Source organism: Kogia breviceps, chromosome 10, assembly GCF_026419965.1.
Source record: "Kogia breviceps isolate mKogBre1 chromosome 10, mKogBre1 haplotype 1, whole genome shotgun sequence".
In the NCBI taxonomy this organism is placed as follows: Eukaryota; Metazoa; Chordata; class Mammalia; order Artiodactyla; family Physeteridae; genus Kogia; species Kogia breviceps.
Window position 1 is genome coordinate 31,172,512 of NC_081319.1, and position 22,830 is coordinate 31,195,341.

The 22,830-nt window shown below is 50.6% G+C and overlaps 1 protein-coding gene across 2 annotated transcripts in view; it reads left to right on the forward strand.

The window, feature by feature from the left end:
• Nucleotides 1-6,641: 6,641 nt before the first annotated feature.
• Nucleotides 6,642-22,830, forward strand: part of FAM107A (family with sequence similarity 107 member A) — an 82,731-nt gene continuing 66,542 nt past the window's right edge. The window contains exon 1 of one of the 2 annotated variants that reach the window (XM_059076258.2): nt 6,642-7,261. In XM_059076258.2, the coding sequence (XP_058932241.1) occupies nt 7,238-7,261 (24 nt within the window). In that variant the 5' untranslated portion in view covers nt 6,642-7,237. The remainder of the gene's footprint in view (nt 7,262-22,830) is intronic. The other variant, XM_067043785.1, reaches the window with a different exon arrangement.

Here is a 22,830-nt window from a genome sequence, read left to right on the forward strand (position 1 = left end):
GGGTGTGTTGTCGACTCAACTACTGCTGTGGGTGAGTGGAACTTAATCCCACGGGGAACCCCTAGAAATGGGTGTAGGACACACACCTGAGGGATCTCAGTCAGAGGTGAGGGAGCTGGGGTACTTATACACCAACTCCCATTGGCCATCGTTGGAGGGCTGCTGGTGTTGGGACTGATGTGAATTCCTGGGCCCTTCTGGTCTGACCTATGTGGGAAAGAGCGGCCTTCTTGCCTTTGCAGAGAGTCCTTGGCCGAGAGATATCAATACCAGCAGCTGGAGGCCACTGAAGTGGTGAGGCCCAAGGGATATGGTGGTAAGACACAGCCTGGGGTCTCTGAGAACGGTGGGGGGCAGGGGGCAGACCAAATCCTGGGTGGGGGCGTGGGAGCAGAAAACACTGGTACTCGGGCTCCTGGAGTGTGTACCAGGGAGACTGCAAGGCTCGTGGAGGAGATGCCCAGGCCCCAAGTGCAAACGCAGAAGCTGAAGTCCTGTGCACTCCGCCGGCATGGGGCTCACAGTTATCACGCTCTGGGGACAGGCAGGGCTTCAAATGGGCCAAGAGGGCCTGGGGTAGAGAAGGACAGAGTGTGGGAACCTGTGACAGGGGCCATGGCAGGCTGGGACAGGGGCTGCAGTCGCCTGGGGTCAAGATCCATGATCAGGGCCGGCTAAGAGGGCTTTGAGCAGGCTTGACTGCGGAAGTCAGCAGAAGGCGGCCAGCCAGCCACCCTGCCGGTTCCATAACCCCCTCCTCCCCCAAGCACAGTAGCTCGCTCTCAGGGGAGAGCTTGCTAGCAGCCCCCCCGACCACTTACACAGACACCCACATCCATGTAACGCTTGACAGTGCTAGGAGCAAATGGATGTGCTCCGTTCCTCCCTTTTTGTTCCAAGTGGCAGGACCCTCCTCCCACACCTGACGTGTTGACAAAAGGGCTGACCCTGAACCCCAGTGCCCTTCCTTCCTGACCCCCAAGACCAATTGGTCAATCCTGGGGCGGGGGGAGGGTGCTTCTGAAGGCCCTGGACCCTGAGCAAGCCCCTCAGTTTCTCTTAGCTGACTCACTTCCATTCTAATGGGTAGTTACACGTCACAGGCAGCATGGCTGGACAGAAAGGCTGGCCCGGTTCTGAGCACTGGCCCTGCTACCCGCTAGCTGGATGCGAGCAGGTCACGTCACCTCTCTGAGCCACAGTTCTCCTTTGAGAAATGGGGGGAGGGTATCAGTCTCTCAGGGGCTTGTGGACATTAAATAAGATAAAATAGCCACATCACCAGAAGTCAAAGAAGAAAATACATATATAAGATGTTTGGGAAAACATCTGGCCAGGTACCCTCTCTGGGGATGAAGGTGCAGGCAGTTTCCATGACTAACATACACGTCTGTATTTTGGATTTTTTTTCTTGAAAACAAGCAAAAATACCTTATAAAATTAAAAGAGAACCAAAAAGACTGCTAAAGTGAGCTCATAGCCAGGAACAGGGCTACGCAGAGCTCTCAGCAGGGGCCACTCTTTAAAAAGGACCACCTGGTTGTGGTACTTTTTTAGAAGCTGCATTGCACAACACTTCAAAGAAGGAAGAAAATGTCAGTGGCGGGGGAGGGAGCGTCTTCCTTGGTGGCGCAGGGGTTAAGACTCTGCACTCCCAAAGCAGGGGACCCAGGTTCGATCCCTGGTCAGGGAACTAAATCCCACCTGCATGCCACAACTAAGAGTTCGCATGCCACAACTAAGAAGCCAGCGAGTTGCAACTGAGAGTCCTCATGCAGCAACTAAAAAAGATCCAGCGTGCCGCAACTGAGGAACCCACGTGCCACAACTAAGGAGCCCACCAGCCGCAACTAAGATGCAAGCAACCAATAAATAAATAAAATAAATATTAAAAGAAAAGAAAACGTCAACAGGATGAATCAGGGAATTGGGGAAGGGTCTCCTGGAGATGGGGAGCTCAGAAGGGCAGCACAGCGAGAAGGTTGGTGCCCCACCCATGTCCTCTCTCCCAGCTTGTGCTGAGACTGGTCAGTCTGTGCTCTTCTTGGGAGAACTGCCCTTGGGCTCCTTGAAACTTCTTTGCTCCCAGGTGCAAAGAAGAGAGGCCAGGGGGCTTCCCTGGCGGCACAGTGGTTGAGAATCCACCTGCCAATGCAGGGCACATGGGCTCGATCCCTGGTCCGGGAAGATCCCACATGCCGTGGAGTAACTAAGCCCATGCTCCTCAACTACTGAGCCTGTGCTCTAGAGCCTGTGAGCCACAACTACTGAGTCCGCGTGCCACAACAACTGAAGCCCACACGCCTAGAGCCTGTGTTCCGCAACAAGAGAAGCCACCACAATGAGAAGCTCGCCCACTGCAACGAAGAGTAGCCCCTGCTCGCCACAACTAGAGAAAAGCTTGCAGCAAGGAAGACCAACACAGCCAAAAATAAATCAATTAATTTAAAAAAAAAAAAAAAAAAAGAAGAAGAAGAAGAGAGGCTAGGAAGTGCCAGAGTTCACATCAGCCCGGGATGGTCCATAGCTAATGACTGCCTGGCTGGGAATGTGAAAGCCCAGCTTCTGGTCTAGGGGCAGGACAACGATGAGGCATAATTCATTCTCCAGAGTTCCCCGTGGACTCAAATTGAAGCTGGGACTTTGTCTGGAAGCGTCCCTTTGCTCAGTTGCTTCCACTTCCCCATCCTGCTCCCCCACTCCCTTACCTGTGTCCCCCCAGGGTCAGTCCTTAATAAATCACCTGCATGAGATCCTCATCCCAAAGTCAGCTTCTGGGGGACCCATCCTAGGAGAGGCAGTGGGCATGGCCAGCTGGATGGGACTGAGCACAGGCCTGGACTGAGAGGCAAGACCACCCTCCCTGCAGGAAATGTCCTTAAACGTCACTTCTCGAGGCCACCCTGGGCCTCGCTGGGGTGGGCATCACAAAGTGGCAAACACCCATCAGACTCTCAACGTCATCTTCAGGGCACTGTGGCCACTGTAGGGACCCCCAGGTCAGTTTGAGATTGGGGCAGGACAGAGAGTCCAAAAAAAAACAGCTGTAGAGAGTTGAGTCTGTAATGCTGAGTCTATTACCCACTCAGAGTCAGCTTCCTCGCTCAGCAAAAAGTTATTGCTCACCTGCTATGTGTCAGAAACTGGGTACTTACTGGGGATACCTTGGTGAAGAAAACCAGGCACAGCTCCTGCTCGTAGCCTAGGAGGCACACAGATCAAGAGGCAATGTGGCTTGATAAGGACTATGTTGGGGGGAAGATTGCAGGAGCAGGGAAGGCACCCTGGAGGAGGCAGCAACCACGGTGAGGCTTGGGGTGTGTCAGAGTTCACCAGGCAGGGGGGAGGGAGGGGTGTGCCAGGTGAAGCAAGAGCATGAACCAGGCCTGCAAGGGGCAGAGAGTGGGACCCAAGGGCTGAGCGGCAGGGCTGAGAGCCCAAAGGGCCCGTGGGCTTGGCCAAAGGGTCTCAGACTTTGCCCAGGAGCCCTGGGGACACAGTGAGAGATTTAAGCTGGGGTCGACATGATCAGATTTGCAGTGTTTAAGAAATTCCTCCTGGCTGATGTATGGAGAAGGGAGTGGAGGCAGGAAGGCCAGTGAGGAAGCTGCTGCATCCTCCAGGGAGAGAGGGTGGTGGCTTGGCCAGGAGACAGGATGGAAAAAGGGGACCAGTCTCAGAGATATTCTGGAAGTAAAAGGGACAAGACTTGGGGACTGACTTTCTCATCATCGGGGTGGACAAGCCTTCAGGAATCTCTGCAAGGTACTCATGACCTGGGAATCTGGGTCTTATATTTCCATACACCGTGCCCACCAACACGCCACTGCTCTCCCGCCGGAGTGAGGATGGGGCCGTGAGGAGAGGGGGTGTATCTGTTCCCTAAGCCACAGAGAGGTCTTTCCAGTAGCTGTAATTCTGATCCCCGCCAGTAGGTGGCAGCCCAAGATAGAAAGGGAAGGGTGGTACGGTTTCCCTGCGGTCACCCAGTTTCTGGGAAAGGTGTGCTTCGTGGACTGGTTACCTGGGACTTACCAATGGGCAGTGGACTTAACACCACTATCATTAGCAGCGTCATAATAGTAGTACCTGACTTCTATGGAGAATTGCTGTTGTCCAAATAATGCTCTGCACAGAACTTTACATGAATTATCTCATTTCATCCTCACAGCCCCTTGGGGTGGGGATCCTTGTTATTCCTTCTACACATGAGGAAAATGAGGCTCAGAGAGGTCAAGTGACTTGTCCAAAGTCACACAGCCAAGGAGCCTCAGAATAAAGATTGGAATTCCAGTCTATCTCTATCACTATAGGAAACAGACTCCACTTCAGAAACACTTGCCCTAAAACTACTCTGAGGTAAACAGTGTTTCCTGTCCCCCTGTACCCTTCCCCCTTTTACTCTCCCTCCTCTTCCTCCTCCTCCTGCATGCCTCTGAAGATATTTGAAAACTGCTCAGAACGTCTGAGTTAAGGGTCTCACCGTCTACCATCATTCTTTGGGAATGATGGAGAGGGGTGGGTTTGAGAGATGTGGAACTCCTCTTTTCAAAACGCTCCCACATTTTGCAGTTCTTGCTTGTCTCCACAAGGTTGTGCGTCAGGAAGGAGCAGAACTTTATCCCCGTTTTGCAGATGAAGAAAGAGAAGCTAAGAGCTGTGCGCAGGCCACACAGTGAGACCAGGCAAAGCTGGATCTGGAACAGCTAGTCTTGACCCTTCACCACCAACCGTCATTCCATAAATCATGTGTGTCTGTATTCCAAGCATCTCCCCGGTGTCAGGCTCTGAGCTGGGCTCTGGGGCCACAACCCTCATTCCTCCTACTCATGGCACAGGGTCCAAAGGTTGCATTTCAGACCCACATCCTTCCAGGAGCCAGGCTTCAGACCTTCAGCCAATCAAGGCCTCCAGTCAGGCAGGCTTTCAGTGTGGCTCGTAAGCCGTATTTCAGCAGGACTCCAAGCAGATGGGGAAAAATTAATAAATGTATAAAATTCTTTTTCCCTCTTCCCATCCCACCAAGAACCAAGCCAGTAGATAATTATGGGATGGCTGACAAAGGAGTTTGATCTTCAGGGTTGACTTATGGCATTTTTACTGCTTTGGCTGACTGCTAATTTAGTCACTGCTCTTTCCAGTTTTGTGGATACTCTCCTTACTGCAGAATATCAGAAACTGTACCCAGCCATAATTGGAATAGGGACAAAAGGAACGGGGAGCAACTGAGGCAGGGGTTAGACCAGGAGAAGCAGGGGAGGAAGAAACCACGTTTTTGCTTGGCTGGAGGGGGCAAAGCTGTTGGGGGAGATACAGCAACAACAATAACAGTATTGATAATTGCCATACAGGGAGCACTTGTGGTGAGTCAGGGCTGTGTTAAGCATTCTACATACTTAGACTATTTCATCTAATCCTCCATCATTTATTTATCTGCTCCACCAGTATTTACTGAGTGACTGCAACATGCCAAGCTCTATTCTAGACCCAGGGGGTAAACTGATGAACAAGACAGACCAGGTCCCAGCCTTTGTGGAGCTGCCATTCAGGTAGGGAAAACAAACAATAAACACAGAAATAGGATCATTTCAGTTTCTGACAAGTGCTATAATAAATAATAAACAGAGAGCCCAGGAATTTACTTTGTAATAGGGAATCAGGGAAGGCTTCTCGGAGGAGGTGATAATTGAGCCTGAAGGATAAAAGAGGAAAGAATCATGCAAAGATCAAAAAGTGGAATCAGGGAGAGAGATGGGAAGTATTTCAGGCAGAAAGAGCAGCAAGTGCAAATGTCCTGAGGTGAAGGGGAAAGTGGTAAGACCAGGAACTGTCAGGGAGATAGGGGTGTGGGAAATGAAGTCCAAGAAGCAAGCAACACTTGATAAATCAGACCTCATGGACCAGGGGGGATTCCATTCTCTGGGCAAAGTTGGATCTAGAATACCTAATCCTTGACTCTTCACCACCAACTGCCATTTCATAAATCATCTGTGTCATAAATCATCACTGCACCAGGCACTGTGCTGGAGGAAAGGGAATGGTGCCAGGGTTTCCTCACCTACCCAGCTCCTGGGAAAGGGTTTTGTGCTTAATCAGACTGGTTACCCGGGACTTGGCGGTGGGCAGTGGGTTAATCACTGGAATTATTAACAGCATAATAACAGCAGCATCTAAAGTCTATGGAGAATTGTTGTCGTTTGAATCCTCTGCTCAGAGCTTTACGTGAATTACCTCATTTCACCCTCACAGCCCCACCGGGTGGGACCACTGTCATTCCGCTTTGGTCAAGAGGAAGATTTATAAAGCAGGGAATGACGGGATCTGATTTAAGCTGTAACAAGACGATGGCTTCAGCTGCACCCACCTTCCCTTTTAGCTCTCAGAGCAGCCCTGTATGCTGTGGTTATCTGACCCCACGCACGCAGGTGAACCTGTGGCTCAGAGGTCAAATCACGTGAGGAACAGAGCTGCGACTCCAGGCCAAGGTGACTCCAGCCTGAATCTTGCTCCAGGCTGGCAACAAGCAGAGGGAAAAGGCGGGGAAGTGAGGAGGAGGGTGACTGCGGGGGGACGCTGAGAGCTTGGCTCCCAGCCCGGAAGCCGGCCTCCAGATATTTTCCTGGCCCGAGCCCAGACCAGCCGCCCTGCCTGGACGGCCGTGCCGGTGAATGAAGTGTTCTGCTCGCGGCGTCTCTGCTCGGGGAGAACCCCGGCCCCGAGTGTCTTCTGAGATCTATTGTTAATGGCGCTGAGCAGCCTGAAGGTCACATCCCCACACAAGCCCTCCCGATCCCCCGCCCCGACCGCCCCAGGCAGCCTACACCGTCTGGGCCTGTCTGCTGGCGAGAAGGTCAAGGCCTGCCCGCCAGGCCGCCAGAGGTCACCCGCCGGGCCGAGCTGCCGGCTACAGAGGGCAGAGGACCGCTCAGCTTCTCCCCAACCCCGGCTGCCTCAGTGTCCGCTCCTGAGAGGGGCAGGGGTGCAGGAGGTGAGAAGTCACAGGGACCCCAGGAGGGCATGTGGCCGCCCGGGGACACCGGGCCCCTCGGTCAGGATCAATCACCCTAAGCCTGTCTGAGGAGCTGCCGGCTTAGGAGCAGCTGTGAAAGCCGCCTTTGTGCCTGAGGAGAATGAGCCGCCGGAGGACGGGGGGCGCTGGCCCAGGGAACCCCTCGGGCCCTGGCTCCTGAGACAGCACCGCAGGGAGGACCCCCAGGCCTGGCGCCCACTTCATGCCATGGGAGCTGCCCAGGGGAAGAAGGTAGGAGCCCCTGAGGGTCCTGCTGGGGCCCTGGACACGGGAAGGGGGGCTGCATCAGCCAGGTGGGAGCCCTCACCCACCGCCCGCCGGCTCCCTGGAGCCTCAGCCGGGCACTGCCCGCCGGCCTCCCTCCCTGAGCTCACAGCTAAGATTTGCATCTAGAAACCGGGCTGAGGCTCAGGGCAAGGCTGGAGTCTGATCTCTCCATCTCTGAAACAGACCTGGGCTGCCCAGCCTCTCAGGCTCCCTGGTCTTCTACGCACACGCCTCTTTACTGCCCTGCATACAGGCTCCCTGACACCCCCTCCCCGAGCGCCAGGGGAGCCTGGCCCAGGTGGGTGCAGGAGCAAGAGGAAACATAATGATCATTGTAATTAAGTTGGCTAACCAATTGCTACCAGATGTAGGGCCTTAGGCAAGTTATTGACGATTTCTGTAACTCAGCTCCTCATCTGTGAAGTGAGGACAATAGTAGTCACGACCTCAGAGGCTTGTCGTGAGAATTAAAAGAATCATGTAAGGTGTTTGAAAGAGTGCCTAGCACATAGTGGGCTATATACAAGCTCTAATCTGTTGTTAATAGAATTCTCTTCATATTATTATCCATCACCTTCTAAGTCTGGGATCTCCATTGGGAAGGGGGTGGTTATAGATAGCACAGCCAGTGCGGCATTTCTGAAAATAAGGTCTGTAGACCTCCTGCCTCAGCGTTAAAGATGGGGTGGGGGGGGGGGGGGCTTGTTTACCAGTCATCTTCTCAGGGCACACCCAGACCTCCCAGGTCCGAGCCTGTGGGGAGGGAGTGGGAATCTGTGTTTATACACCAGCTCCCGGGGGATTCTGGTACACGCTCACAGCCTACACTGGCCGGGACTGCGATCCCAGATCCCAGCTCCTCCTTCTACTTACTGCAGTGAGGACCTAAGCCCCTCTGGATCCCAGCTTCTCACCTGTAAAGTGGGGCTGGTACCCATCTCATGGGAGGTTCCATGAGATAATGCCAGTAAAGTACTTATCATGCTGCCTGATACCCAGACGGCCCGATACACAGAGGCTCTAATCCTCAGCCAAACTGTGATGACCTATTACATTAAACGCAGGGAACTAAGGCTCAGAGGCAAGATGTGATTTCTTAGCCAGGGTCATGCAGCTAGTGGGGAAAAGGGCAGGATTTTAATTCCCTTCTGCTTGACTCCAAACTTTCTGCCAAGCCAGCCCATCCCACATTTTTTAAATTTGAAGAAAAACACATCATGGACGTCATGGAGAAAGTACTCTGGACCTCAGTTTCTCCATTTGCAAAATGGGAGTGTTGGGCTAGATAACCCCTAGGGACCTCCTAGTGCTGGCCTCTGCTTCCCACCTCCCTTTGTTTCACATGCAGAGTCGGGCCTGGAATCTCTTGGCTTCCCTCAGCATTCCCAACAGCCTTACCCTAAAAGCTTGATATTCTGGGGCCTTCGCTCCCCCCTGCAATGCTCACTCCTGCCTGCAGCAGTCACTGTGGGTCACCTGCCTTCAGGGCGGGTCGATGATCTGACACAGCCATTGGGAGTCCCAGAGCTGCCTTCCCAGCCAAGCCTTGAGCCCTGGCCCCAACCAATCCCCTCTTTCAGGAACACTCTTCCTCTCCCAGAGGAGAATGAGCTCAGCCTCTAGATCCTATCTGTGCTGAATATGAAGGCAGGGAGTCATCTTGGAAGCCAGCTTCCCAGGCCTAGGAAAGACCCTAACAAGGTCTAGCCCAGGAATGGAAAAGTATAGCTCATGTACTACTCCCTATTTCTTCATCCGTGGCAGACATCACAATCAATCCCTGCACACTTTCCCACTAAGTCTAGACAGCTTCAGAGTCCTTCTCAACACAGCATCCCACTCCCATACCGGTCAGTCAGAACTCGTCCCAGGTGGAAAGCCAAACCTATTCCTGGGTCAAGCCCTTCTCCTGCCCAGGGAAAGCCCTCCCAGGGAGAAGGCAGCAGGGTACAGTGACTGGGAACATGATCTGTAGAGTCAGACACGCCTGAGTCAGTCCCCCCACATCCTCTGTAACCTTGAACAAGTCACCACACCTCTCTGAGTCTCAGATTCTTCCTTAGTAAACAGAAGATAATAATCCTCCTCAGATTATCATAAAACCTAAATGATGTCATGCCTGGGACAAAACAGGCACTCAGTCCATGTTGTGTCTCCCTGAATTGGATCCTCTCATACCTGCGTCCTCTTCTGAGCCTCACAACCCTTCCTTTGAGCCAATGAGGGCATCAATATCACACTCAATGGCAGATGTAAAAGCTGAAACCCAGCAAACGTGCTTCCCCCAGCTAGTCATTGGTGAGCCAGCCTGGAGCAAAGGCTGTGAGCAAACCCAGGCCAGGCCCCCTCTGGAGAGTAATCCATCTGTGGACCAACCCCACCCAACCCCCAACGTGCACACCTCTCTCTCCCTTTCTGGAGGCAATAGCCCCACTGGTCTTTGTGTGATGTGTAACAGACCTGCTATGTGGAATATAATCCTCATCACCCATGCATTTATTCTCCCACTGGCTTGTCCCATAAAGTTCACCCTAGTATCCTCAGGAGATCCCCAGACGCCCTCCCATAGTTATGGCTTAATCATAGTCATAAAATAACAGCTCTGGAAAACTCTTGGTGATGTGGCCCAATCCCCTCCCCATTGAACAGCTGGGAAGACTGAGGCCAGAGAGAGGAAGGACTTGCACAGGGCCATGCAGCCAGGACCAGGGCATTTCTGCAATGCCTGGCAGCTCCAGGCATACAGAGAGCCATGGAGCTCCTTCCCCAGCACCCTGAAGAGGGGACGGAGCTGCACCTTGGAGATGACTCCTACCCACTAAATGCACTCTCTCCTGGTACCTAACTCCATCCACTGCATCTTCATTTTCTCCAGCCCCAGCCTTCCCGCAGTAGACTATTAAGTGGGTACCTGCTGCCCTGTGCTGGGAACTGAGCCAGGGATGGAAAGGGATGGTCCCTGCTCTCACAGCCTTCTCTGTTAGTTGGGGAGACTGACAGACAGGCAAATAATGATAGGTGGGAACAGCCCATGTGACAGTAGAGATGGGGCTGACTGGTCAGGACCATCTCTAGTTACAGCATGGGAACTAGATGTGAGGACTCCAGGTTGGAGATGGCTGCTGAAATCCCCGTAACTTGGATTTCACTTACAATGCTGTCTGCTGCAAGGAGTGGAAAACCCAACCCCACCTGGTCAAAACAATAAGGAAATGTATTGGATTCCCTAAGTGGAAATCCAATGGCTCAGGAATGTCTCCAGGACTTTTTCTAGAAACCCACAGCCAAGGTTTTCTTGAATTTCATTGGCTCAAATTGTCACATGCCCATTCCTAAAGCAGCCCTTTTCCCCTGGGGAATGCCAAGGGCATTGGCTTCACCTGGAATCCTAAACCTGCTGCTGGCAAAGGATGGAAGTGGGACCATATGATTGGTTGAGGCCAACCAGAGACCCCTTGGGGCTGGAGATCAATCCCCCAATGTCATCCCCCCAAAACTCAATGGGAGAGGGGAAGATGGATGCTGGGCATTTGATCATAATGCCCCACCCAGAGGGAGAGGTGATGGTGGTGTCTCTGACCATGGTGTAAACAGAGAGAATGGGAAGAAATTGAGAAGTTTGAGGGTGAGGCAGAAAGAGTGCTGGACCAAGAGTCAAAACACAGACGTTGCTGCTTCTATTCATCCTGGGCAAGTTATGAACTTCCCTTGAACTCAGCATTTTTTTAATCTACAAAGTAGGTACCCAAGCCACACTCAGGATTTTTGCAAGGATCAAATGAAGGCATTTTCAATACATGGAAGCCATGTATCTAAGTGTTTGGAACATTCCAGAAGCTGCAAACATTGGCCAATTGGGCATGCGTTGATTCTAGAGAGATGAGTGCAGGCAACGTGTCCTGGATGGAGCCTTGTTTTAAGTCCTTGAGACAGTGAGATGGCAGCTCCTTGGGCAGCAAGGGGTCCAGGAAAAGCAACTCCCACAGGCCTCAGACACCCCTTGAGGGCTTGGACACTTAGCACTCTCTGAAATATTTCTCCAAACTCAGCACCACCCAGGCTTTTCACTTCCCTGAATGACTCTGTTGATGTTTGCCAAGATGCTCAGTGCTTTGCATTCATCTTCATTAGAAGAAAGCTTCCTTGGCTGAAACAAAAGCGAAAAAATATGGGAGAGATGGCTAAATTTGATAAATGGCCCGGAAGGGAGTGTTCTTTCTTATAGAGCCCAAAAGGCACACATCTGGCAGGGCTCCACTGGCTCCCCAAACAATTATCCCCACCAGTGATGGAGGGATCCCCCCAGCCCTGGCCCCAGGGAGGGTTCCTGCTCACCAGCCCCCAGCTGAGCAGGGCAGGAGGACCGTGTTAGGAGGTCCTTGCCATCCACACTAACCCATCGCCCCCTCTCTGCCCACCGCCTCACACTGCTTCTCTGAGTGGGAAGGAGGCCAAGCGCCCCACCCCTCGGCACCATGGGGAGTTAATTCTCGTCTGCCCCTGGCTTCCCCAAGCTGGGTTCAAGAATTGCCTGAACAGATGCACAGGTTGGGCACTGCACAAAAGCAATGAGTGTATGTGTTCGTAGGGATGGAAATCCAACTCCCCCTCTGCCAGTGGAGGCTTGTGCACAGGCCCTGGTTAGGTCTGCCTAGAGGCAGGAGTGTTGTAATTATACAGTGCCATCACTTAAAGCCCTTCAATCACCTTTTCCAAGACTGACACTTTCCCTGTGTATCTTTACGGCTGGAAGTACAGCTTGGGAGGGGAAGACATTGAAGGAGAAAGAAAGAAAGATGCCAGCTCAGGTGACACTTCTTCTAGGAAACCTTCCCTGCATGGACCTCAAATGTGCACACAGGACAAGGGGCTCAGATAAGCAGGGAAAGGGGCAAGCTTGTCTCAGAGCTGCGTTTGTATAACTAGGTCCGCATGTTTTACTAAACCTGGAGGATTAGCAGGGGCAGCTGGGAAGGGGCCAGGGAGATCAGAAGAGAATAAAGCTCCTGCGAGGACCCCATTGTACCACCGCTCTCCTATAGTCTAGGACAAACCTTTAGGCTCTCAAAGCTCTCTCTACTGTGCTGACCACTGTTGCAATTTCATACTTAGTTCTATGATTTATTCCTGAGGGAAGGGAGATTGAGTGTAATGTTTGACTCCCCACTGTGTCCCCAGTACCTAGCACATAGTAGATGCTCAACAAACTGAGGAAGAAAGGGCAGGAGAGAGGGAGTCTGGGTCCTCATGGAAGTGACTTGAGGGTGGGATTGAGGGCCAAGCTCACGGAGGATCCACAGAGAACCTCGGGCTAGTGGGAAGGACATGGCCTGGGGCCCTCCACTCTTCCCACACGTCCCCTCCTTTCCTTCCAATGGTTTTAAGGCTCTGACCCAAATTCCCGGATTCCCCACCCCACTTCCACCTCCCCACACATACACACACACACGCACGCACACAGAGACTTTCCACCTGCACAGTTTCCTGGCCAAATGCAAAATCCCTTGTTGGTTGTTCATCATTCACTCAACAAATGTTAACTGGGCACCTACTGGGTCCCAGGGTCCCAGTCACCAGAGACAGACCAGTGAACAGGACTCAGGCCCTGCCCTAGGGGTGCACAACCCAGCAGGAGAGAAATGAGTCACCAGCAATGACAGGGCCAGTGCTGGGTGCTCTGATGAGGGGAACACAGAGGACCCAGGGCACAGGAGGGGGGCCACAGAGAGAGGGGAGCAGTCAGGGAAGCGCCTGGCTGGCCTTTAGATTCCTCCCACATGCACCAAAGCTAAGGGCTTGCGAAAACTTCACACAGCACAGCTGGACCTTGGTCTACGCCTGCAAGAGGGACTGAACCCACCCCAAATGGTTCAGAAGCCTAAGGAGTCCCAATTCATCTCAGGCCTCCAAACTTCTCATCTGTAAAATAGGCACTTCCTGGAGAAAAATAAGAAATCTTTCCAATAACTGAACTCCCACAGAATCCTCACAACAGAGGTATGGATGCCCTTATTTCACCAAGGCAAAAATCCAGATACACAGAGGGTGAATTCACTGCTCAAGTTCACACAGCCAGCAAGCTCCAGAGCTGGGACTTGAACCCAGATCCTCTGGCTCTTCGGCCCGCGTTTTCACTGACTTGTTTTTTTGCGCGTCAGGGTGAAACCGCACCTCCAACCAGAATAAATCCTCACCCTGCGGGTAGAGTTACTAGCCGGTCGTGGCTCCAGTCCCACTGGGAGCGCGACAGAAGGGCCTTAAAGTTCAGAAGAGTTTAATTTCCATCGTGAAAGGGCTCGGAGGTGGGGCAGGAGGGACCAAATCAAAAGGCAGCTTTTGAGAAGGCAGAAGCCCCTAAGCAGCTCCCTCGCTGGGGCCCAGGGATCTGCTTTCAGAACACTGTGTCTCCTAAGCTGACATGAACGAGGGGCTTTGTTTAAGCGAGAGATCAGATCTCAGGCCTGGGACAGAGGGAAAGGGCAAGGAGCTGGAGCTTTTCTTCTTCATCTAAAATCCGAGGGGAGCCAAAAACAATCAGCGAGGCTGCCCCAGGGAAGCCAAGAGAGGCTGGCTTGGTCTTGGTGACATCCTGCTCCCAAGGAAACTCAGGACGGGGCTGGGGGCATCCCACAAGGGATGTCATACCCAGAACCTGTGGACCTCAGCCAGAAACCAGGAGGTGACTGCTGTTTTGCGGGATCACCCCTCAGGTTTTCCTTATGCTCTTGAGCTCTCGGGAACACTTTAGGGGCGTTTTGGGGTGTACAATGGGGCAAACGTTCATGGGGAGTCCTGCCATCAGGTCAGCATTTGTGAGGGTCCCATGGAGACTCTAACCACAACCAGGCACTGGGAAGTGACATACTGGTTTCCTAGGGCTGAGTGGCTGAAAACAACAGAAATGTATTCTCTCACAGTCCTGGAGGCTGGAAGCCTGAAATCAAGGTGTCGGCAGAGCCGTGCTTCCTCTGAAGGCTCTGGAGGAGACTGTTCTCTGCCTTTTGGCCTCGGGTGTGGCCGGCAATACCTGTCATTCCTTGGCTTGTAGATGCATCACTCCAGAGTCTGCTGCCGTTGTCACATGGCGTTCTCCTTGTGTGTCTGTCTGTGTCTCTTCTCCTCTTCCTGAAAGGACACTAGTTGTATCAGCTCAGGGCCCACCCTCATTTTAACTTGATTACATTTTCAAAGACCCTGTTTCCAAATAAGATGACATGCACAGGTACAGGAGCTAGGGTTTCAACATATCTTTTGGGGGGGACACAATTCAACCCATAACTGTGACCCTCACCTCACTGGACCCCTGGACCTCTTCTTAGCCACCTGAAGTTACCATGTCACTCTAGCTGGAGCCTGTTCTCTCTCTCCAGGCTGCTCTTCCAGGGACTGCAGTTCATTTTAGAACCCATTCATTGCAGTGGCTTCCCACGTGGGAGACCCAGAGCCATCTATTTTGATTCAGAATCTGATCCTCTGTTCTCCTGAGCAAAACTCTTCAAGAGCAGTTACAAGGAAACCCACAACCACTGGCCCTCTGTGGCCTCACTCCGGCCTGGCCTCCTGAGACGCTCTCACTCACTCCGCTTCAGCCACACTACACTGCACGTCTCTCCAACCATCCAAGCTCTTCCCCACCTCAGAGCCTCTGTCTCTGCTGTTCCCTCCACCTCCTTCAGGTTTCATCTCACAGAGGCTGTCCCTGACCCCTCCAACTAAACTACCCCTATCGTGGTCCCCAGTCCTACACTTGCTTCACAGAACTTACTTGGCTATTTCTTTAACTGTTTCATATCAGGCTTTCCCAAGCAGCATGTCAGCTCCATGAGGGCAGGAACCTTCCGTCACTCCTTCTGGATGCCAGGTGACATACACTAGGCATGAGTGAATGAATGAATGAATCCATAGCTACCATCCAGGGAACTCACGAGTATTTCCTGAGTATCTACTCTGAGCTAGAGGCTGCCTCAGGCCCGGGGTATGGAGGAGAACCCAGCCCAATCCCAGGGCCACGGTCGGCCCAGGGAGACAGAGAATACAGGCCGCACTGAATGGTTGACCCACAAGAATTAGAAAAAAGGAGCCCTTCACACAGGCCTTCACCATCCACTGCCAGAAAATCGAAAATTCAAATTGTACCGTCTACCATACTACGGTTGGATGTCAACATGGAGATGGCCCCAGGGACCACTGCCTCCTCCTGATGTCTTAGCACCCCTCTCCCACCACCATAAGCCTTCTACCTCTAAGAGTCCTGGAGCAGAGGGAGAAAGAGCAGGACCTCAAAACGGTGGAGATGTAGTTGCTGCCACCCAGCGGGTTTGGGACTTGCATGGGTGCTCAGACTCCATGAGAGGATCAAGAAGAAACTCTCAGGCTTGCAGGGAGGAGTGTCCTGGGAGCGGGAGCTCCCAGGAACATCGCTGACAAGAGCAAGTCTGGCACATGGCCTTGCTCATCTCAGCGCCTCACATCAGTTGGCCCGGCCAGGCCTGACCTGGGAGCCGCAGCCTTCCTCTGTTTAGAATCCCGTTTGGGGACCCATACCCATATACTGTAAATCCTTAGGCCTGGGAGTTCTTTCAAGCAGGACCTTCCCGAGAACACCCAGCCTCAGCCCTTGCCCTCAGGAGTCCCCACGTGAGGTCACACCTGAGGTTAGTTCTTTTCTTTCTTCCAGAATCCCTCTTGGGTCCTTTTATATAACTGGATTCGGTCTTTCCCGGGAAGGTAGTATGGAATGAACTGGTCCTTGCATAATATCTGTAACATTCTTCCTCAAAGATGATTTTTGGATAGGTAAACAAATTTTTAAATTATAATTGTTAAGTTTTTTAAATTATTTTGATTAAATATTAAGTAACAGCAAAAGATTATTTGGGAAACGTGCATATATGAGGTATAACAAAGTATGACCCACAAACACTCGTGTATCTAACCACTAGATAAAGAAAAAAGCGGCCAGCCATTACCTGGGAAGACCCTGGACCTCTGCCCATGTTTCCCCCACTTTCCCCTCTCAGAGGACACCTCTTTCCCTCCCAGACATCATCACAGAATCCCTAAGTTCTAGACTGTTGAGATTCCAGCTTTGCGTAAATGGGATGGGCGTATTTGTCTGTAATCTGTTTTTTTCATTTACTGTATGTTCCTGAGATTGATGCACTTTGCTGTGTGCATCTGTAAGGTATTTGCCAGGTTGCATAGTGTGCCATTGTTTAAATATGCCGCAATCATCTATCCACACTGCTGTTGGTGGACACTTGGCTTGTTCCCAGAACATCTGCCATTACAAAAAATGTTCCTGTGAACTTTCTTGCAGATCTCAGTGTGCCCATATGTCTCTCAGGTGTGGATCTAGAAGTAGGGCCACTGAATCTGAGGGCACATACATTCTCACCTGCCAAAATTTTACCTCTACGCTTAGGGTCTCTGCTGGGCCTGAGAATTAAATCAACCCAAAAAATAATAACAGGACAAAAGTGTAAGAATTTTACACGTACATGGGAGTACCCATAGGAAAATGAAAACTCCAGAAGTGGATAGGTCCAAGTGCTTATACACCTGGCTGAACAAAGAATAGCAATTGTGGAAAAGTAACTGAAATAAATGGGGGAGGGGTGGCACTAAAGGAAAATAAGAGTTATTTTAACAAGATCTGCTTGTACAGATTTCTCTTGCCCTCAATTCCCTGTCTCTGGTGATAAGAATGTTTCTTTCCTCCTGGTATAAGAAAGGCATCTTTCACAAGGGAGTTTTATCTCCTGCTTTCGGGAAGAAAAGGAGAGGTCAGAGGGCCCTTCTCACATCTGCTGTTTTTCAAGTGTCTTTAGCTCAAAATAATCCTTATGCCAAGGTAGCATATTTTGGGGGCATATTCTGCTATGCTTCGCATGTTTACAAAATAAAGCCAAGCTGGTTATAGCAAATTACACTCCTACCAGCAGTATATAAGTGTTTAGTTACCCCCCAATATTTTCTATTTTTCAAGCTTTTAATTTTTTTTTTTTTTTTTTGTGGTACGCGGGCCTCTCACTGTTGTGGCCTCTCCCGTTGCGGAGCACAGGCTCCAGATGCGCAGGCTCAGCGGCCATGGCTCACGGGCCCAGCCGCTCCACAGCACATGGTATCCTCCCGGACCGGGGCACGAACCTGTGCCCCCCGCATCAGCAGGTGGACCCTCAACCACTGCGCCACCAGGGAAGCCCTCAAGCTTTTTAATTTTTGTGAACCTGGTGGGTGTATACTGGTATCTCATGATTGCTTTATTTTTAAAAAACAGCAAGTTTGATTTAAAAGATATATTTAGAAAGCTATAAATTTTTTTCAAGCACTCATGAGCATTTACAAACATTGACCACATTCTAGATTACCAAAAATATCCAGATACCAAAGAATCATACACATCAGAATATACATCTACAACATCTTTAGACCTGAACAATAATGAAAATACTATATATCAAAATGTGTGGGATGCAGGTAAAATAGAATTGAAGGAGAAGTTTATAGTTTTAAGTGCAGACAGAAAAGAAGCCTGATACTTAATGAGCTAAATGTCAAAGTTAAGAAGTTGGTAAAATAACAACAGAACCAATCCAGAGAACATAGAAGTAATGAGAAAATAAAAATAAGAGCAGAAACTAAAGAAGTGGAAAACAAATATATGATAATGAAGATCAATACGGCTAAAAGCTGGTTCTTTAAAAAAGACAGTAAAGAATGATATGGCTGATTTATGCCCGTACATTTTTAAACTTTCTAGAAACATCTAAAAAATATTGTTGAACAAAATTGGCTTAAGGAGAAATAAAAAACCTGAATAGTTAATTACACTTAAAGAAATTAAATCATGAGTTAATCTTCCACAAAGACACCATCAGCCCATCAGTTTTATAGGGGAGTTCTATTAAACTTTAAAGCTATTCATCAGTTTGGTTTTATACAAAGTTATCTAGACAATAGCAAATCAGGGAGGGAGATGGTGGCCATGGCCTGCCCACCTGCCGAACACGGTGGGGCATCGCTCCAGGGCCTTTTGCTTGAGACGTGTAAGATCCCCTACCCAAGAAGCCTTTGCTATCTCTGTCACTGTCTCTGGGCTGTTTCTTCGGTCTCAAGGCTGGGCAACTACAAGGCAATTGAAGGCCTGAGAGGTGCAGTCCAAAAATTGGTGAGCCAGCCAGGGAGCCGAGGCAATTCCCGTGAGCACCCGAGATGTGGGGAAATAAAGACAGGGTACGGGAAGTTGCGGGGGGTGATCCCGAGGAGGCTGTCCACTAGCCTGTAGGGCCCTGTGGCAGCCGACCACCATGGGAGATGTCTTTCTCTTCCATCATAGTGATGATCTATTAACCTCAGAGTGTCTTTCCAGTTTAAAAGTAGCAGCCCCATACTCGTGGCTCATCTGTCTGCACGAGGGATGGCTGGTGCATACAGACAAACCCAAGGACCTGGATTATCTATCAGATATTTGGGTGTTATTTGTCTGGGTAAGACAAGCACACTCCCAACCCACCACCCCTAAACAACTACAGTCACAAGCTTTAGGGATATTAACTCAGGGATAGGCTTGTGAATTGGACGTGGCCAGTTACCCTGAAGGGGTTGGTTGGGGCTTGTGACAATGGCAAAATAATAAGAGTACCGTTGGGCTCCTGGTCCAAGCTGTGGAAGGGGGCAGAGCAATGATACAGGATAATGGAACAACAGCTATACGCCGTCTGTGATGTGTTACGACAGGTGGAAGACGTTACGAAAGGTCTACCCAAGTGGTTGAGCGATGCCAGAAACCACCATTGGGGGTCTAGGACAGCTGTGCTCAATATAAAGGACCCCCATGGATATTGATAGTGACCAAGAAACCCTCTTTACCATCCATGAAGTTCAGGCACGGGCCAATAAAAGTGACATACGCTGGCATTTCCACCTACCCTACAGCCCCACTGCTGCTGGGCTAATTGAAAGGATGAATGGACTGCTTAAACAACAGCTGAGATGGGAAACCCACTCTCTCCACATGTGGACACATCCCAGGAGCAATCGTCCTAGTACCTGCCCTTGCTGCAGGATCTACCCCCAGGAGAATACATAAAATGGCCCTGGGATGGGCAGGTAAACCCCTGATGGTTTGGGTTTGCTGCCCCATGGGGAGTAAGATTAGAAAGGGACTTACAGGTTTCACCTGTCTTCTACCCTGGCCACACCTAAGACTACTAAGGTAATTCATCTGCCCCCTACGGGAGAAAGGCACCATTATATTAACCCCGTGGTCAGTCGTTTTACCACCGATTCGGTATCTGGCACCGGCTATGGGACCTGAGGGTGGAAAGGCGATAATGGAACTGTAGGCCAGGACAAAACCACTGGCAGGGTTCGTATTATCTCAGAATGCTGCTACTGCTTGTATTTTGCTTAATGGTCTTGATCTTCGCTGTCTTGTGCCTCTTAAACATCTTACATTTTGTCCCTAGTCTGAGCAACTGGGTGACAATGGTGGCCTCACTGCTATGATTGCTGGGTCTACAGAGAGAGGCTGCTGTCATCCTCCTTTGGACTTGCATGAAAAATTGACTCAGTAAGCGCTTGGCTCCAAAGTCTGCCCACCCCTTGGACTCTGTATTGCATTTGTTTTGTATTTGTATTGTATTTGGCCGCACTGCACCTCTACATACCCGACCCCAGGGATTGTAGGAGGAAGGCCAAGGTGGTAAGGGTCGTGCAGGGTATGTAGGGGTGGAGTGTACGGTCAGACCACTCAAGATGGCTGTTCTCTTGCTCTGTGCATCCCCTGCTCGACCAGTCCCGGCTTCACCTACACCTGCTCACGTGAACGTGCTTGCCCCCGCCTTAACTCGTGATTGATCTCATCCTCAGGCCAGAACGGCTCCTCCTGCTAGCTTATTAAAGAGAAACATATGCGCCCGTGATGCTCGTTAACCCGAGGGGCTGTGCGGGATATGTCCCAGCTGCTGGTTTCCCTGGTAACTGATGAACTAACCTGACCGTCAATTCCCCTATAAATGTGAGCCGCCTTCTTCCCTGAATAACAAAGATGGTTGCCGCGGCCTGCCTGCGTGCATTACAGGCTGCAGTGTCGCTCCAGGACCTTTTGCTTCAGACATGTAAGACCCCCTACACAATAAGCCTTTGATGTCTCTGTCACTGTCTCCAGGCTCTTTCTTTGCTCTCGAGGCTGGCCAACTACAAGGCTTGCAGGCCTGCAGGGTGTAGCCCAGCGTCCCCCCTCCTTCCCTCTCCCCGCTGGTAATCACTAGTTGGTTTTCTGCATCTGTGAGTCTGTTTCTGTTTTGCTGTATACATTTATTTTTTGGATTCCACATATAAGTGACATTATCGTGTTTGTCTTTTAAAAAAAATTTTTTTTTGGCTGTGTTGGGTCTTCATTGCTGAACGCGGGCTTTTCTCTGGTTGTGGAGAGCTGGGGCTACTCTTCGTTGTGGTGCGCAGGCTTCTCATTGCGGTGGCTTCTCTTGTTGCGGAGCACGGGCTCTAGGCACACGGGCTTCAGTAGTTGTGGCTCGCGGGCTCTAGAGCGCAGGCTCAATAGTCGTGGTGCACGGGCTTAGTTGCTCCAGCGGCATGTGGGATCTTCCCGGACCAGGGTTTGAACCCATGTCTCTTGCACTGGCAGGAGGATTCTTAACGTCTGCGCCACCAGGGAAGCCCAAAGTGTTTGTCTTTTTTCGTCTGACTTATTTCACTAAGCATGGTGCTCTCCAGGTCCATCCACGTTGCTGCAAATAGCTGAATTTCATTCTTTTTTACAGCTGAGAAATATTCCATTGTGTATATATACCCCACACCGTAATCCATGTGTCTGTTAATGAGCACTTGGGTTGCTCCCATCTACTGGCTATTGTAAATGGTGCTGCTATGAACATTGGGGTGCATTTACCTTTTCAAATTAGTGTCTTCATTTTTTCCAGATATACACCCAGGAGCGGGGTTGCTCAGTCGTACAGTAGTTATATTTTTAGTTTTGAGGAACCTCCATACTGTCTTCCATAATGGCTGAACCAATTTACATTTCTACCAACAGTGTATGAGGGTTCGCTTTTTTCCACATCCTTGCCAACATTTGTTACTTGTTGACTTTTTGATGATGGCCATTCTGGCAGGTGTGGGGTGTTATCTCATTGTGGTTTTGATTTGCATTTCTCTGATGATTAGTGATGTTGAGAGTCTCTTCATGTGCCCATTGGCCAGCTGTATATTGTCTCTGGAAAAAAATGTTGAGGTCTTCTGTTCATTTTTTGACTGGGCTGTTTGCTTTTTTGTTGTTGGGTTGTATGAACTGTTGTACGTTTTAGATGCTGACCCCTTGTTGGTCATGTCGTTTGTGGGTATTTTCTCCCATTCAGTGGGTTGTGTTCGTTTTGTTGATGATTTCCTTTGCTGTGCAGGGGCTTTTGAGTTTGACTCGGTGTAACTGGTTTGTTTTTGCTTTTGTCTCTTTTGCCTTGGGAGACCAGGGGAATATTGCTGTGGTCGTGTCAGGTGGTGGTCTACCTGTGTTCTCTTCTGGGAGTTTTGTGGTTTAAGGTCTTGCTTTTGGGTCTCTAGTTCATTTTGAGTTTATTTGTGTTTGTGGTATGAGGGAATATTCTGGTCTCATTGTTCTGCATGTGGCTGTCCAGTTTTCCCAGCACTGCTTAGTAAGGCGGCTGTCTTGCTCGTGTCCATTGTATATTCTTGCCTCCTTCAGTTTTTCTTCTTTAAAAATACGTCTTTGATAAATAATGATCGTTTCAAAATCTACAACGTTTTCCTTGTCTGAAAAGCCTTTAAGTATGTTTGAGCTTTTGAAATGTCTTATAGTGTAAAAAAACCAAGAAAAAAACCACGAGGGAACACACCACACTTCGTTTTACGGTAAAATAATTTTGATATCAAAGTTCAATAAGGACAGTAAAAGAAAAGTAAATCGCAGGCCAATCCACTCATACATTGATGCAAAAAAAAAATCCTAAGCAGGGCTCCAAAATGCCACAGCTAGGGCCTGGTGACACTGGAATTATTTTGAGCCCATGTGCTACAGACATCTCCTCTCTGTGGGTCTAGTCTGGGCCCGATCATATAAGGGACTCGGGCCTGAAATGACCACGGGCTCCCTCTCTGAATCCTGCCGTTCCAGAGCCAGGCCGGAGTCAGTGGAAAGTTCCAGTGGCAGTTTTTCCAGAGATGCCTCACCCAGGTGAACATTGGAGAGAGAGAGAGAAATGTCTCAGGGTGACCTTGCTGGCCCAGCCCTGCCCGCTGGCACTGTGGCCTTCGGGCACTCCTCTGCCCCTGGCCCACTCTGCACACAGCCAGGAGCCTCCCGGCTGCAGAGCCCAGGCCTGCATCCCAGGGGCAGCAGACACCTGCAGGAGCTGAGCCAGAAGGCTGTCTGGGTCAGATGTGACATACAGACCTTGGACTGGCCATAAGGGCTGAAGCTTCCTGCCTTCTGCCCTGCAAAGGCTCCACCGTCCCAGGGCAAGGACGTGGCAGCCATGGGAGGCCAAGCTCCT